The following is a 13809-nucleotide window of genomic DNA, read 5'->3' on the forward strand; positions in this document are numbered from 1 at the left end:
GGTTGAAATTTGAAACACTGTGGATTTAAGCTACCTGATACCGACTAACACTTAGCCTATCTGGTAAACAATTTGAAGTGACCCTTCATTTACAAAAGCGTGACGGACCCGAGACACCAGTTGTAGACAAAATAAACGAACAGACGACTCTCCCATCCGTACAACAACAGTTCAAGATAACTTCCTTTAGTTCATGGTCGGTTTCAGGAGACGAGGAACGCCTCCGAAGCACGGAACATCTACACTGTAACAGCTAAATACAGCTTTCAACTAGCGCAACGCAAGCTCCACCAGATCTCGGATCGTCATCGTGTGGATTACTCAATTCATAGAGAGAGAGGTATGCCACTACGAGAAAAGGGTACACAGCCCAGCTCCAAGTCTTCTGCGGTCTCCATCTTACCACCCAAGGCCAGCCAAATATCACTTCGACTATGTGGAACTCAGAATGGCTCCTGCCTCCTTCATGGTTCTAACTCCGATCCTAGCTGAGAAGCCTGAAAGGTACTCACTGCCTCACTCATGCGGAGCCTTTTGAAGCCTATTTTACTGAGCCACAAGCCCGGGAAACCTTCGAGAAACTAAGAATAGCCGCGCACACCAGCAAAGTAAGGCTGCAAGTGACTTTGGCTTAGGGCTAACCGCCATAGTATTCGTAATACAAAGGCCAAGAAAAGCCATTTGGATCGAGTGACTTACCCTTGATGTCATGTTACAGATCTTTTCGGATCATGGCCCTTTTCGTCCTGCGATCAGCTTGAAGTCTATGGTGCAGCACAGCTTGCATTCTTGATGAATGACGGAGTCCTATTACTGATCTACGCAATCGGATAGCTGAGGATCTACAGGACTTAGTCGAGCCGTCGTCACGGAGATCACAGGGTTTCAGATTCATCCCCGCACAGAGAGCCAGTACCGTGGCGAGGAGAGAACGATGACGAAAATAGCGCATCGGCCAGTTGAGCCATGTAGTTATGAGGCAGACCATAAGTATCGTTCTGGTCATTGTCTCGGCTCGACACGATGCAATGCCACACATCGACACTGCCCTGTGTTTTCGGCTGGTGGATGCCTTCGATGAGCGGAGACCTTTGATGAAATTTCAAACTCATGCAAAACCCGTCTACTCCGATTCCGAGAATCGCGCTACCCTCTGTGCCTGCAGTCGTTCGGCTCGTTTTACCTTCCGCATGAAATCGATATATTCGTTCACTCTCCGCTCGGCCCAGATGCATCCCCCCAGAGTCATTGCCGCAATCTGTAGGAAGACCTTAAATTGCGGAGTCAATCCCCGGTAGACCCGGGCCGTCGGAGACAGCCACTCAGAAAACCCCTCAAGGGGGCCGTAGATGAATTTGGACCGTAGATGGTCCTTGGAAAAACGCAATGTCCTCGGACGACTTGATGACGGCGACGCCGGTGGATGTGACGGAGTTGCTGCTGGTGGAGAGAACTTGAAAGGATGAGGAAGCATGAGGATCATATGTGCAAGGATGGACACGGAGCCAAACTACCAATCAAGAGCTGTGCGTTAGCATGTTGCACTCATTTCGCCAGCACATACTCCTAAACCGGCCCAAGTAATTGGTACAGATCGCTTGAGCGAGGTCTGAGTATTCACCCCATGAATCCGATATGGAACTCATCTGGAAATAACAAGGATTATGATGATCACCCACCCGAAACGCTCCAGTGAGGAACCCTCGAACAGCCTCCGATGTGACCTCGTCTGGAGGGTCGATATCCCCTTTTTGACTCACTGTAGGCATGCTGGAGGGATCTGATGATATGCCAAGATTATATAGATGTTATGGACTGAAAAAAAAGTCCAGAAGAACAGGAACAATTGTCGACATGAAGCTGAGATGACATTTGCAGCTGTTATCATTCGATAACACTTGCGAATGACGCAGCTATACAGTCGGATTAAGTGATTGTCCATTTCCGGTAACACTGAAACGCGGGACATGTTCCGCTAAAAAAAGTGACACTGAACCAGACCTTGATTACTACCCAGTCCTTGAGTCGAGATACTGCTGAGACAGTCTGAATCAGGATTCAATTGCACGCGAACTGTTTGATTACTGAATCTTAGAAACACACCCCTTCAATTACTGAACCTGCCGCCCTACATCCACACAATGCCTCTCCCCGCACGAACAGCGACCGTCTCGCGGGTGACCAACGAGACCAAGATCCAGGTCTCTCTCTCTCTGGACGGCGGCGTGCTCCCTCCATACGAACCGTCGGAGCATTTCCCTGCTCCTGAAGACCCGAAGGAGGCAGAGGCAGCCAAGCACGGCATCGTTCCTCCCAAGAATGCCGCCCATGCGACCCAATTCACACCGACCCAGCAAATCACCGTGAGCACCGGGATCGGATTTCTGGATCATATGCTGCATGCTCTGGCCAAACACTCCGGGTGGAGCTTAGCCATCAGAGCCAAGGGAGATCTGTACAGTATGTGCTTCAGTCTCGCCCCCTAGCACTATCTCGTGGCTAATGTGTTGTACAGTTGACGATCACCACACCACCGAAGATACCTTCCTTGCGCTCGGTACTGCCTTCACCAAAGCCCTAGGCGCCCGGCAATCTCTTGCACGATTTGGACGCGGCGATGCTCCGCTCGACGAGGCTCTCTCCTGGGCTGTGATCGACCTCTCCAGCCGTCCCTGGGCTGTGATCAATTTGGGCTTCAAGCGGGAGAAGATCGGAGACCTGAGCACCGAGATGATCACTCATGGACTGCACAGCTTCGCGCAGGCTGCGGATGTAACGCTGCATGTTGGTTGCACATACGGAGATAACGACCACCACCGTGCGGAGAGTGCGTTCAAGGCGCTGGCCGTAGCTATCCGCACTGCCTGTGCCAGAAGGGTGGCTGGTGAAGTCGGAGCGGGAGATGTGGTTAGTACAAAGGGAGTGCTGTAAGGGTCGTAAAGATATATGAGAGGGGGAGGGGCAACTACGGATATATCAGCGGCCCGAGAGACGAAGTTACGAAGATACAGATGAATTTCAAAAATACACTGCATTGATGTTCAATTGGAACTATTAGTCGAGATCCAAAGTCGCTCCTCCAAACTCTAAGCACCCAGCGCCTGGACGGCCCGCGTCCAGTACGCCTTGCGCTCCTCATTCGCATCAGTCCCCACACAACTGCTGATGTACTTCTCCCATCCAGCCTGCGAACCAGACTGGAGCTCCGAGCGCACTTCCTGCGAGCACTGCGTGGTGAGAAACCAAGCCCCGGAACCAAAATCATATTCCTCGTTCGATAGCAACAAGTCAAGGACACCCGCCGGATCGCCCGAGACACCCTCCAACTTGTCCGCAAGAGCCGGCAGAGAAGCAGCGTACTTGGCATTGAAGGCAGGCGATTGCATATTCCGAGCTATTGGTATCAGGGTCAGCCCTTTTCTCACAGAATACAAATAGTGAAAAAGCGCAAACATACTTCCTTGCCCCGCAACACCGGGGAAATGGTTCCTATTGTACTCAAAATCCAAACTCTCAAACGCCATCAACCCGATCACGGCCGCCTGCTCCGCAACCGACGTCACCTTGTAGGTCTCGAATGACTTGGCGATGTTGGCCGCAGCCTGCTCGGATGTGGCACATTCGCCCGGGGCGGGTGCGTCCGCGCACGACTTTGACTTGGGCGCGATGGCCTCGATCTGCGCTGCTGTGATCTTCACGTCTCTGGCTTGGTGCTGAGTGGTGGTAGAAGCCGGAGCCGCGTAGCCCAGGGTAGGGAGGACGAGGAAGATGAGAGAATTGTAGAGATGAGTTGGCTTCATTTTGAGCTGCGCTGGTGTGGCAGATTTGTACTTCTACTGGCAATCAAATGTATAACAGACAGTATGAGTCCTCAGGTAAAGAGATCTGAAGATGTATGAGCAGTATTGGCTTCAAACACACGCTTTATATGATTTAAAAAGGAAGGCGGGTAATGCTGATGAAATAATTAGTCACTAGTCGCACCATTCATCACCAGAGGAGCGACGAGAGTCTTCATTCCTCATTGCCCATTCCACATATTTCAGGGTGGAGTGGAAATGGCTGATGAGACTGCGGCTGAATAGAACAGAACGAACAGCGGAGTCGCTTTGTCTCATGTTCCAATGTAGTTGTATTTGAAGGGGTAGTTTCGTTTAGAAATTCGCTATTCTACCCCTGCTGTCGTTCTGGATTCGTCGAGCGTTGCAAAGACAAAGGTTGCTGGACGAATCTGAAGCATATGCTTCTTGCAGGTCCACGCCTGGTATGCGTTAGCGGCGATCTGCCAGTGCCGAACTCAAAGTTGATTGGAACACAAGAATCGGGGCTGAAACATGTTGCACGGTATTCTCCCAAGCTGCATGGTGCTGACGACCAAACAGGATGGAGAACAGCTTACTGACAATCTCTTGCGCGTTACTGAATCCTCTGGAGCCCAATGGCATAGCATTTTTTCTCCGTCAGTCCTCGACTGATAATTTGAAAGACAGAGGCATCCATGGACTTGATATAAAGAAGACAATGGTCATTTGATTGGCCTGTTCATCGCGAATGTATCATCGCTTAGCAAAATTCTATCTCCGGTCTGCTTCGCAGCCGATACGTTATATCTGTAGTGGGGTAGTATACCCATCACGAGCGCAAGTCTATAGTGACATGAAAGGTAGTGGGACCAAAAGGGGAGGTGAAAGATCAATACAAGGAATATATGTAAAGGAGACAATGGAGAATGAAAGGTGAAACGGAAAGAGCAAAGTAGATTAGGAATTTGAGAGAGCCAAATACAATGCGGGTAGGCTGCCTAGCAGACCACCTCGCATGCAGATAGATCCGAGTCATCTTGCCAAAACATGTACAAGCAACCATTTGATCCAAACAGGCGCTTCGGTCAATCCGTGACCCAAAGAAAAACTCCATACATGCACGAATAAGCAGAGAAACATGGCCCAGAACTGCGTGTCTCAGAGCAGCGTTGGACCATCGGGAATAGTGGGTACAAGAAATGCTGGATGCAAGAGTCGTATCAAAATGCGTTGCGAAGTGACCACGGTCACATTTTAGTCACATAAGAGGCGTAGAACCTTAATCGCGACGGCTGTAAAGTTCGAACGAGGTCTCCGTAACATGGGCAGATTCTTCGTCTTCTTTAAAGCTAACACGGCGAAGTAGCGTAGGCATCATGCCTCGAGATCGACGCGTGGGGGAAGATAAGCGACTCAAGCCCGGTAGTTTCGAGTATCGGTAGCGGTATTTCGAGCTCAGGAGAATCATGCGCCCATAGACCCACCAGAGGCAGAATCCCACGACAGAGGCCAGGATGAAACCCAGAACAGTGAGGAACATCCAATGTTGACCCATCCAGAAAATCAACCTGGCGTCTTTACCGTGCCAGCTGTTGCCGACATGGTGAGTGAAGAAGCTCCACGAGTACTTGTTGTATTCATCCTGCATGAGAATCCGAACTCGTGCAGCCTCACTCGGTTTATCTTGCATGTACTCCTTCCAAATCACTGACAGGAAGAGAGGACCAGTCGAGTACATGACGGTAATATAAGGAAGCAGCCAGCTGCGGTCGTAAGATTTCAGCAATTCAATGACTCGAAGGAAAAACGGGTGTTGGGGAACGGATCCCATGGCATCGTTCGAAATACCCGTTGGAACGGTACGGCGCACCCAAGCAGGGTAGGAGAGGAGGGGATCCAATCGCCGGTTGCAACCCTGAATCCATTCGAGTCAGCAAACAGAATTTCGCAGTTCACTTTGATAACCATGCTCGGAACACATACATCATCAAGGTCGATATATGTACCGCCAAAGTGAGCAAGAACAAAGTATCGGATAGTATCTGCCCGTTGGATCGGGTACTTGTAGCCGTCAAATGTGTCGAGGAACCACGGATATTCATCCTTGATAAATTCGCGGGACTTTTCGTTGGTCCATAGCTGATGCGGGCGGACACGTTAGTATAACAAGGCAACGGTTGCGGGAAATGAAGCACATACGATGTATTCATAGTCAGGGTGCAGATCTTTGCAGCTTTGTTGAGCCTCCCGCCATACTTCTGGGATTGTCTCGTTCTTGTATGTCTGGTGAATGATCTTGGGTATAATCTGCGGCCGTTGTTCAATTAAGCTCGAATTTGGCGAGGGAAGCTCCGCGTGACGAATTGCATCGGCCGAGGCATCTTCTACCAGCAAGGATAGTAGGGTGAAGACACTGCGCACAAGAAATGATATGATGAGCAGGTTGACAATGAGAAAGATCAAGACACCGCGCCGCATGTTGGATGTGTAGTAGCACGACCGTGCAACTGTGCAACAGTACGGCCGAACAAAAGATGGACAGGGTGTCCCCAATTGAAGCGCAAATTATTCTCTGACGTAATTTCGAGTCGTAAGGGCGTGTCGTGCGAGGTTCTTGTGAGCACGAAGAGGCTGCAACAACTGTCTTCCAGTTTGTTGTCTATCTTCAACCTTGTTTTGCCGCCAGCTCACGGAGTAAAAACGTTGACAATGCAAGCTCCAATTGCCGGATTTGGTGATAGTAGACTGATTATAATCCAAACAATAGTGATTGTATATGCCTGGAGGAGGATTAATACTGTCGCAAAGCACAGGCGTTATTCAGAAGGAGACAGGTAATCGGAGAGGTTCTGTTTGCCCTAAGTTGTGACGCCCCTTTTGATGAAGATCCTCGAAACTCGGCGGAAGGGCTTGCGAGGTTGGGGAGAAAGTGAGAGGACCGACACAAAAACGAAGCCTAGTGACGGACGACAAGCCACTACTACTACCACTACTTATTAGTAGTAATAATAGTTGACAGTTTCAAGAAGTGATCTGAGAGGTTCGAATGGGGAAAGGGAGGCGGGGAGGGGGCCAATTTGGGGCCGTTGGGAAGAAGCGACGAATAATACGAAGTAGAGCTAACTTTGTCAAGGATAGATTCGAAGGAAAATTAGGCAAATAATAATCTTTAAAGGACGTTTGGGACCTGTAGATCAATAATGGTAATGAATGTAGGAAGGTTAGAGTTTCTTGGACTGGAAATAAATAATAAAAAAAAAGAGGTGTAAGGGAAAAATAGAGATACGGAGTAAAGTTTAGGAAAAAAAAAAAAGGGAAAAAGAAGGACAGTGGAAAAAATGATTTAAGAGAGTGAAGAGAAGGAACGAAGGATGCGTAGCTACAAAGCAAGCTAGAGAAAGACAAGTAGAGAGGGCAGTTCAAGAGCAAAAGAAAGAGAGAAAGAAGGGAGGCGTGGCCGCGTGTGTGTACGAGTCGTTCGATTCGCCCATGTCAACATCCCTTAACAGCGGTCCATGGTTACGAGAAAGGACCCAGGGCTGCTCAGGGGAGAGGGTCCCTGGAGAGGTGGGGGCGATGGGGCGTGATACTAGAGTGCAGTGGAGCAGGTCTGCGAATATTCGGGGAAGCCTTTAGGTTGGAGTTGAGAGCCACTGCGCCAGAGCTAAGCCTCCGCCACACTACTTGATCTAGCCCGCGAAGTCCTTCCCTGATCTGGTCTAGTGTCAAACTTTCACCGGGTTAGTTTATTACCAGCGTTGACGAGCAGGGCAGTGCATTGAATTAATTTCATACCTACGCGCGAGTATCTGGTAAGATATAATACTGGTAAGGTAGGTAGGTACCTACATAGGAAATTGAGACTATTATCCGCATATCGTCATTGAGCTGATGCAAACCACTTGAAGGTAAGGTGGTCTGATGGAAGAGTAAGTTCAAAAGGGATCAAAGGCCAGTACACGAGTTTATACTTAAGAAGCTTGCACCAATGAAACTAACGGCGCGACAAGGTTCGTCGCTGAAACTAGGCCATTCTAGCTGATTACCTTAGTGCTTCTGCTTTCTTCGTTAGCCTTTTGTTGAGACAGGAATGATAACTAAGCGGGATTGACGCAGTTGTCCAGAGCCTTGTTGGTATGTAAAGAGCAGCGGACTTGCTTTTCTTCTATACAGATTAAGCGGCGATTGCTGTTTTTAAGGCGATATTATTCGGATGATGATGTACCTCACTTAGATTTTCCTCGGGTCTACAGAACAGGTGATCATATCTACCCTGGACCGTTTCATTGACACGTACGATTTATTTGTCGGAAATCATTTCAGTGTGGATTACAGATTTCGTTCTTGTGCCTCGCCTGCGTGTATAGACTGAACCAATAAATGGGGTGTCTGATGGTAATGCAAAGTTGCTGGGGATAGGAATGTCCAATAGTGGCTTGTAAGACTGGCGCAAAATTGTACCTCGTACTCGTATCGCCGCTTGTGCATTGTGTAATGGCATAGGTATATATTATTTTGACTTAATCTAGGTCTACCATGAATCCATCCTGATCAACTCAGCCAAAAGAAGGCTCATTAATATTCCAAAGAGCATCGATTCCGAGGCTTGCTTCCTCAATCGGAGCCATGTCTCCGATGTCAACTGCCTTGTGTTACAGACAAGGATTTTGTATTTCCGCAGCATAAAAGCCAGCTGTCAGCCTGTCAGCCTGTCACTGGGTACGAACGAGGCACCGGAGTATTCAAGCCCCAAAATACCTGCCAATAAATGCCCTGCCTTTGATGTCGTTGAGGGAGCTGTTTCAGTAAGCTTGTCTCAGAGTTCGTATGGCTGGCGTAAGGTGTAATAGTACGACCTATTGCGGCTTGGACATTACCACTTTACCTAGATAGGTACCGATAGGTTGGAACGCGCCAAGGAGTACGTAAGTTCTCTCAGAGTAGGCAAACGGCGAATTATGGAAAGTTGCAAAGCCACAGTTGGGTCGTATTATGGAATGAAGTTGAGGGGTACGGACTACACAGTACAGTAACTCCGTATCCGTACTCCGTACCTACTCGGCATATCTGATGATTGACAAGGCTCGCCTCTAGATCGCTTCTTCGCATCCGTCATTTCGGCTGCGGCGTACAACTAGCAAGAAGGCGAGACTTCGGCAGCACACGTCACAGTGCAGTTCACAATCCCAACTTATGACCTGATTTGCGTCGCTCCCATCAAACTATCCTTGGTATCCCCTTTGCGGCAATGTCTTCTGATCATACCGTTGTCAAGGTGGCGCTGACAGCGGAACACTTCCAAGCAAATCCTCATCAGTAGGCGACAACCATTCCATTGATTGTTACAGCCTACATCATCTGAACGGAGGGCTGTTCCATTGTCGAATTCCAGACATCGCCACAGAAGACCTCATGCATCTCGCGATCCTAGGCTTGGAGCAATGCCGAGCCTTGGTTGAGGAGGGAGGTCGAAACCCCGGCTCGAGCGTCGACCAAGGCTTCCAAATTAATACCAGCAAATGAAGCCAAGAGACAGCTCTGTTAGACTGTTTACCATCTCGAGCCTAGGAAAGACTGTCAAAGACTCAAAAAAGTTGATCCAAGGTGAGGGTAGTGCCATGCAGTGACTGCAGTGGCTTGTCTCATCTGCTTTTTGCGCAGGTCTACCAGACTTCGATTTTCCAGACTTCAACCTCCAGACTTGCAGCCATCCACCTTTATCATACAGCTATTTACAATTCAAGGTCAGAAGGCATTCTACTCCATTAAACCGATCTTCCCTTGGTGCGCTTGAACTGTAAAGGCTCGAAGTGGCATTTTCTACCAAACACACGAAAAAGGTGAGAAAATCAAAGTTCAATGTCCATGACTAACCGACCCACAGAACCGAACAAGCCAATCAACATTCTCAAACTCTGACGAAAACCACCTAACCACCTGCAAAACTCGTGGCATGTAAAGGCTTGGCCATGTAGGGCACTTTTTCATTGGGCGAAACTGCCACGCAATCAGTGAAAGTCAGTCAAAAACTCAAAGTGGGTCACTCATCGAATGTGCCCTACCTTGACTCTCAAACAAGATAAATTAGATACAATGTTTCGCAGAGAAGCAAGGCTCTTGTGTCTGATGATCAATACATTATTATTATGGTAAGACGTTCGCTAGACCATTCAATGGCCACTGTGGTCTTCTGATAGCTGAAGTCCGTGCAGCTGGGCGTCAGAAGGATGTAGTCACGCGTTCTACCCAAGTGGACCACACACTACGAAATCGTTTGGGCAATTCAAAGGCTGATTGCAAATGAGGGTGGATGCGTAACCTAAACTGAACCACCGCAGCCAAGATAAGCGTGCAGACCTGCAGTGTACTGACCACTGATCGACATCGAGTGTTGATGACGAAATGAACAAACCAAAAAGTCATGCCTTGTCGTGATTTAAGTAATAGGTAGAGCGGAGGCCTGAGGCCGATGCAGGAGCTGATATTCGTTGAATTTTTGTCTACAACTCCAGTAAGTTACATTGGTGGTGTTTATCCTAAGATCTGTCTCTATTCACATCTAGAAGCGTCGATTCGACAAAGCAATGGATGATCCCCATATGACCATCATCAACCATTATAGCTAGAATGTCTCGTCACAAATAATCGTAGTCCAGTTGATACACAAGAGGATTTGAAGCCAGCTTACACTGAGCACCACTGAGTTCTCATACAGCGGAGCGATCATAGTTTGATATCCCCCGTCTTGAGCCATCTCGACCAAGTGCAGATGTGCACTGCACCTCGTCCTCGAGTTTCTTCCCAGGTGTGCCGTATGCTTGCCCTCCGGGCCCCTGCTATGTCGTGATCTCTAATTATCCACACCGGAGAGTACCAAACAGCTGACTTGTTGCAAGCCAATTCGCCGGAGCCTGGGCACTGAATCCAGCCAGAGCTAAGCCGATTCCTTCTCAGGTAATCCTTATATAGGTGGTTGCTGCGCTGGATGCGTTGCTAGTGCGAGGCATGTCTTGCCTGAATATTGGGGTGCTGAAAATGTTGCCCAATATGCCAAGCAACTCATCGGACCTCAGGCGCGGCCGCGGCGGCAAAATCACGGTTTACGTTATCCGCATCAGTCCTTTGTGCCTCTCCAGCTGTTGCTCTCGGATCAAAGATTCGCCTCCACCATCGTGGCGGATCCAAGGGGCGATGGCCGCCGTGAAGCGACGGGTAGACGTCATTGAAGAAGTACCAGATATGGCCGACAACAATGCCACAAATCTCATCTTTGGGCACAATGCCGTGCACAACCAAGCTGAAGGCCATCAAAACCCATGGAAGATATGGCGCAGTGAAGACCAATATGCCGAGGAAACTGAGTCGAGTGTCTGGGTTGCGGCGGCTCCAGATGTACACCAAGCTGGAGGAGAGGGCGGTGCCTAGGAAAGGAAGAGAGAGAAACGGTGAAATGAGGAGGAGAGAGGTCATCGCGTAGAACAGCAGCCATGAAAAATGAGCGGGGGATCGACCGGAAGATTCTTCGAGGAGTCGCGAGTACCGCTGAAGGAAAAAGACATGGAAGAGTAGATCCAGACTTAATGGACCGAAGTAGAGAAATGTTGTGAGAAGTCGCCAGTACTGCCATTACAGTCAGCCTTTGCTATTGGTCAAATAACAGCATCCTCTAGAGCTGCGGTTTCTCATGACGTACCTGAGACTTGAAGTAGACTGCGCGGAAGCTGTAGAACAGCTGAAATGGTGTCAGGATATGACATTGCACCAATACTGAAGTGGCCACGGTCGCAACAGTCCACCATCGAGTGACTGGAGGCATTTCATAGAACCATTGCTCCAAGGGGAACTGCCCGCCCTGTCCACCATTTCCCCAGATGGCGGCCATTACGTCGGAGATAGAGCAATAACAGAGCGGAGAACGGGTCGAGCTTGGTTAAGGAAGTGATTGACAGTGAGTGAGTGGTACGAAGAACTGAACAGCAATCAATGTCTTAATGAGAGCACAGGCAGTATGCTTCAATAAGGATCCATAAAAGTATATAAGGCACATGTGATCTTGGACAACATGTCAAACTGGATAAATAATAACACGGCAGGCACAAGAGCTCCAGGTGGCCTTTTCTCCACCTCCGAACAAACGTCAGGCGTGGATTTGCTTACGGTTTGCTTACTTGCCCGATAAGCAAGTCCTTATCATCACGTGAGATCCAAGCGCGCGCTACGCGTCAGATAATTCGGATGGCTGGGGACAACATTCTGCCGGCGCATTGAAGAGACAGTGGAGACATGGAGTAATTGAGGGATCACCAGCCCCTTCCATCCCAACTGTCTTATTTACTTTGAAGAAGGTTTTCTCAAAGATAGAGGGCTCCATGTCAAAGTGGCCCCGGGTGGAATTGGTTCGACGTCAGGTCAGATGCACATTGAACCATCTAGATTAGGACCAAAACAAAACAAACTACCCTTTGTCCTCGCGCGAACCCCTGTCAGCAGACAGGACACAGCAAATTTGTGGAGGGCGCATAATCGCACAGTTGGTCGGATATCTTCAGCGGTTATATTCCTACGAAATACGGGCCCTCGAGTAACGATCTCGCGTAACACCGAACGCGCATTTGTCCACCATGCCGCCGAAGACTGGACGAGGACGTAAAGCAATTGGGGCTCCTCGAACGCAACCTCGAGATGACGGAGGTGCAGGACCATCTAATGCTGCGGCCACTGCATCACCTTCCACTCGGGGACGGCCGCCCAAGTCCCGCGGAGGAACAAGGGGGGGCAAGCGACCGGCCGGCGCCCCAAGGCCGTCAGACGTGCAACGTATGTACATACATGACTCCTTACGCAGACATATCAAAACCTATGCCATAGCATTATCGCTAATACTGTAACTAGCTGGGGACCCAACCCCCCAAGGGCGCCGACACCGGTACAAGCCGGGGACCGTCGCATTGAAAGAGATCCGCAAATACCAGCGCTCATATGACCTCCTTATTCAGAAGCTACCGTTTGCGCGACTCGTACGCGAGGTCGCACTGGAACTTCTCCCCGCTGAAGTGGGCGCGGAGTTACGATGGCAGTCACACGCAATTCAGGCACTACAGGAGGCAGCTGAAGCTTTCCTCGTCCATCTTTTCGAGGATACAAATCTCTGTGCTTTGCATGCTAAGCGTGTAACGATTATGCAGAAAGATATCCAGCTCGCCCGAAGAATACGCGGCGTTTGGGGCGGCCTGGGTTGATTTTGAGCTTCCAATTTGCAATATAACGGCGTTTTCTGGGGAAAGAAATATCAGTCAACAAAAGGGAAAAAAATATTTCTCATATGAGAATCAGACGCAAGGGAGCAACGGTCCCAATATCGATTATCGCACGCAGAAAGTCGACTTGTTCCGTGATGTCCGATCCCCATTCGAGGCTTTTTACTGCTATGTCACGGTGCGATTCAGCCCTGCTTTGAGTGGTATACACGTTGCAGGCGTATGGAGAGTTGTGGAGTCTTATTCAGGAATAAGGGTTTCAATCCGGTTCGTGTCGGCAGTTACATTGAGATTGTTTGTGCCATGGCCAAAGAGCCTTCGCGTGTTCAATGCATGTATATTAAGTAGTCGCCTTGCCAGCAAGGTTGAATAGTGGATGCGATGTAGTCGGCGCATCCAACTTGTGCGCACTTCAATTCCGTCAAGGAAATCGCAATTTATCAATGTCTGGAGACTTACTAGGATTATGCAGTTGAGTGTTTCTGAACAAATTCTCGTTCATTTTCATCAGGTGCCGGAGGGCAATACCTGCAATCTGCATGTCCATAGCAGACCTCCATGTTCATATAGCGGATGCTGTAGCAACAACTTGTTGTATCAATAGACGAGCTCCCATTTATGTATCCCAGATGCGCCAGCCATGTCCCATGTACGCAAAGATCATCACAATCGGCCATGAAGTGGTATCACAGAACAGAAGGCTAGCAAAATTGCCTTGGACAGAAGAAGCGAAAATGAAAAGAAATAAG

The 13809-nt window shown here is 49.1% G+C and overlaps 6 protein-coding genes across 6 annotated transcripts; 2 read left to right on the forward strand and 4 right to left on the reverse strand.

Moving 5' to 3' along the window:
• Nucleotides 1–1123: 1123 nt before the first annotated feature.
• On the reverse strand, nucleotides 1124–1769 carry ALT_0881 (uncharacterized protein; the record flags this gene model as incomplete). Its single annotated transcript, XM_089599057.1, has 3 exons — nucleotides 1124–1510; nucleotides 1565–1609; nucleotides 1680–1769. The coding sequence occupies 3 exons, from the start codon at nucleotides 1767–1769 to the stop codon at nucleotides 1124–1126; spliced, it is 522 nt and encodes a 173-aa protein (XP_089456721.1).
• Nucleotides 1770–2141: 372 nt separating this feature from the next.
• On the forward strand, nucleotides 2142–2931 carry his3 (imidazoleglycerol-phosphate dehydratase HIS3; the record flags this gene model as incomplete). Its single annotated transcript, XM_033558788.1, has 2 exons — nucleotides 2142–2460; nucleotides 2516–2931. The coding sequence occupies 2 exons, from the start codon at nucleotides 2142–2144 to the stop codon at nucleotides 2929–2931; spliced, it is 735 nt and encodes a 244-aa protein (XP_033414679.1).
• Nucleotides 2932–3086: 155 nt separating this feature from the next.
• On the reverse strand, nucleotides 3087–3800 carry ALT_0883 (uncharacterized protein; the record flags this gene model as incomplete). The annotated part of the gene is made up of 2 exons (XM_033558787.1): nucleotides 3087–3394; nucleotides 3458–3800. The coding sequence occupies 2 exons, from the start codon at nucleotides 3798–3800 to the stop codon at nucleotides 3087–3089; spliced, it is 651 nt and encodes a 216-aa protein (XP_033414678.1).
• A 1282-nt stretch (nucleotides 3801–5082) lies between these two features.
• Nucleotides 5083–6281, reverse strand: ALT_0884 (glycosyltransferase family 32 protein; the record flags this gene model as incomplete). The annotated part of the gene is made up of 3 exons (XM_033558786.2): nucleotides 5083–5718; nucleotides 5787–5942; nucleotides 6003–6281. The coding sequence occupies 3 exons, from the start codon at nucleotides 6279–6281 to the stop codon at nucleotides 5083–5085; spliced, it is 1071 nt and encodes a 356-aa protein (XP_033414677.1).
• Nucleotides 6282–10862: 4581 nt separating this feature from the next.
• derA (putative ER-associated proteolytic system protein Der1) lies at nucleotides 10863–11685 on the reverse strand (the record flags this gene model as incomplete). The annotated part of the gene is made up of 2 exons (XM_033558785.1): nucleotides 10863–11423; nucleotides 11497–11685. The coding sequence occupies 2 exons, from the start codon at nucleotides 11683–11685 to the stop codon at nucleotides 10863–10865; spliced, it is 750 nt and encodes a 249-aa protein (XP_033414676.1).
• Nucleotides 11686–12424: 739 nt separating this feature from the next.
• ALT_0886 (histone H3 family protein) lies at nucleotides 12425–13042 on the forward strand (the record flags this gene model as incomplete). Its single annotated transcript, XM_033558784.1, has 2 exons — nucleotides 12425–12620; nucleotides 12696–13042. 2 exons carry the CDS (start codon nucleotides 12425–12427, stop codon nucleotides 13040–13042), a joined length of 543 nt encoding a protein of 180 aa, XP_033414675.1.
• Nucleotides 13043–13809: the final 767 nt, after the last annotated feature.

Source organism: Aspergillus lentulus, assembly GCF_001445615.1.
Source record: "Aspergillus lentulus DNA, contig: Alt01, strain: IFM 54703, whole genome shotgun sequence".
NCBI lineage: Eukaryota > Fungi > Ascomycota > Eurotiomycetes > Eurotiales > Aspergillaceae > Aspergillus > Aspergillus lentulus.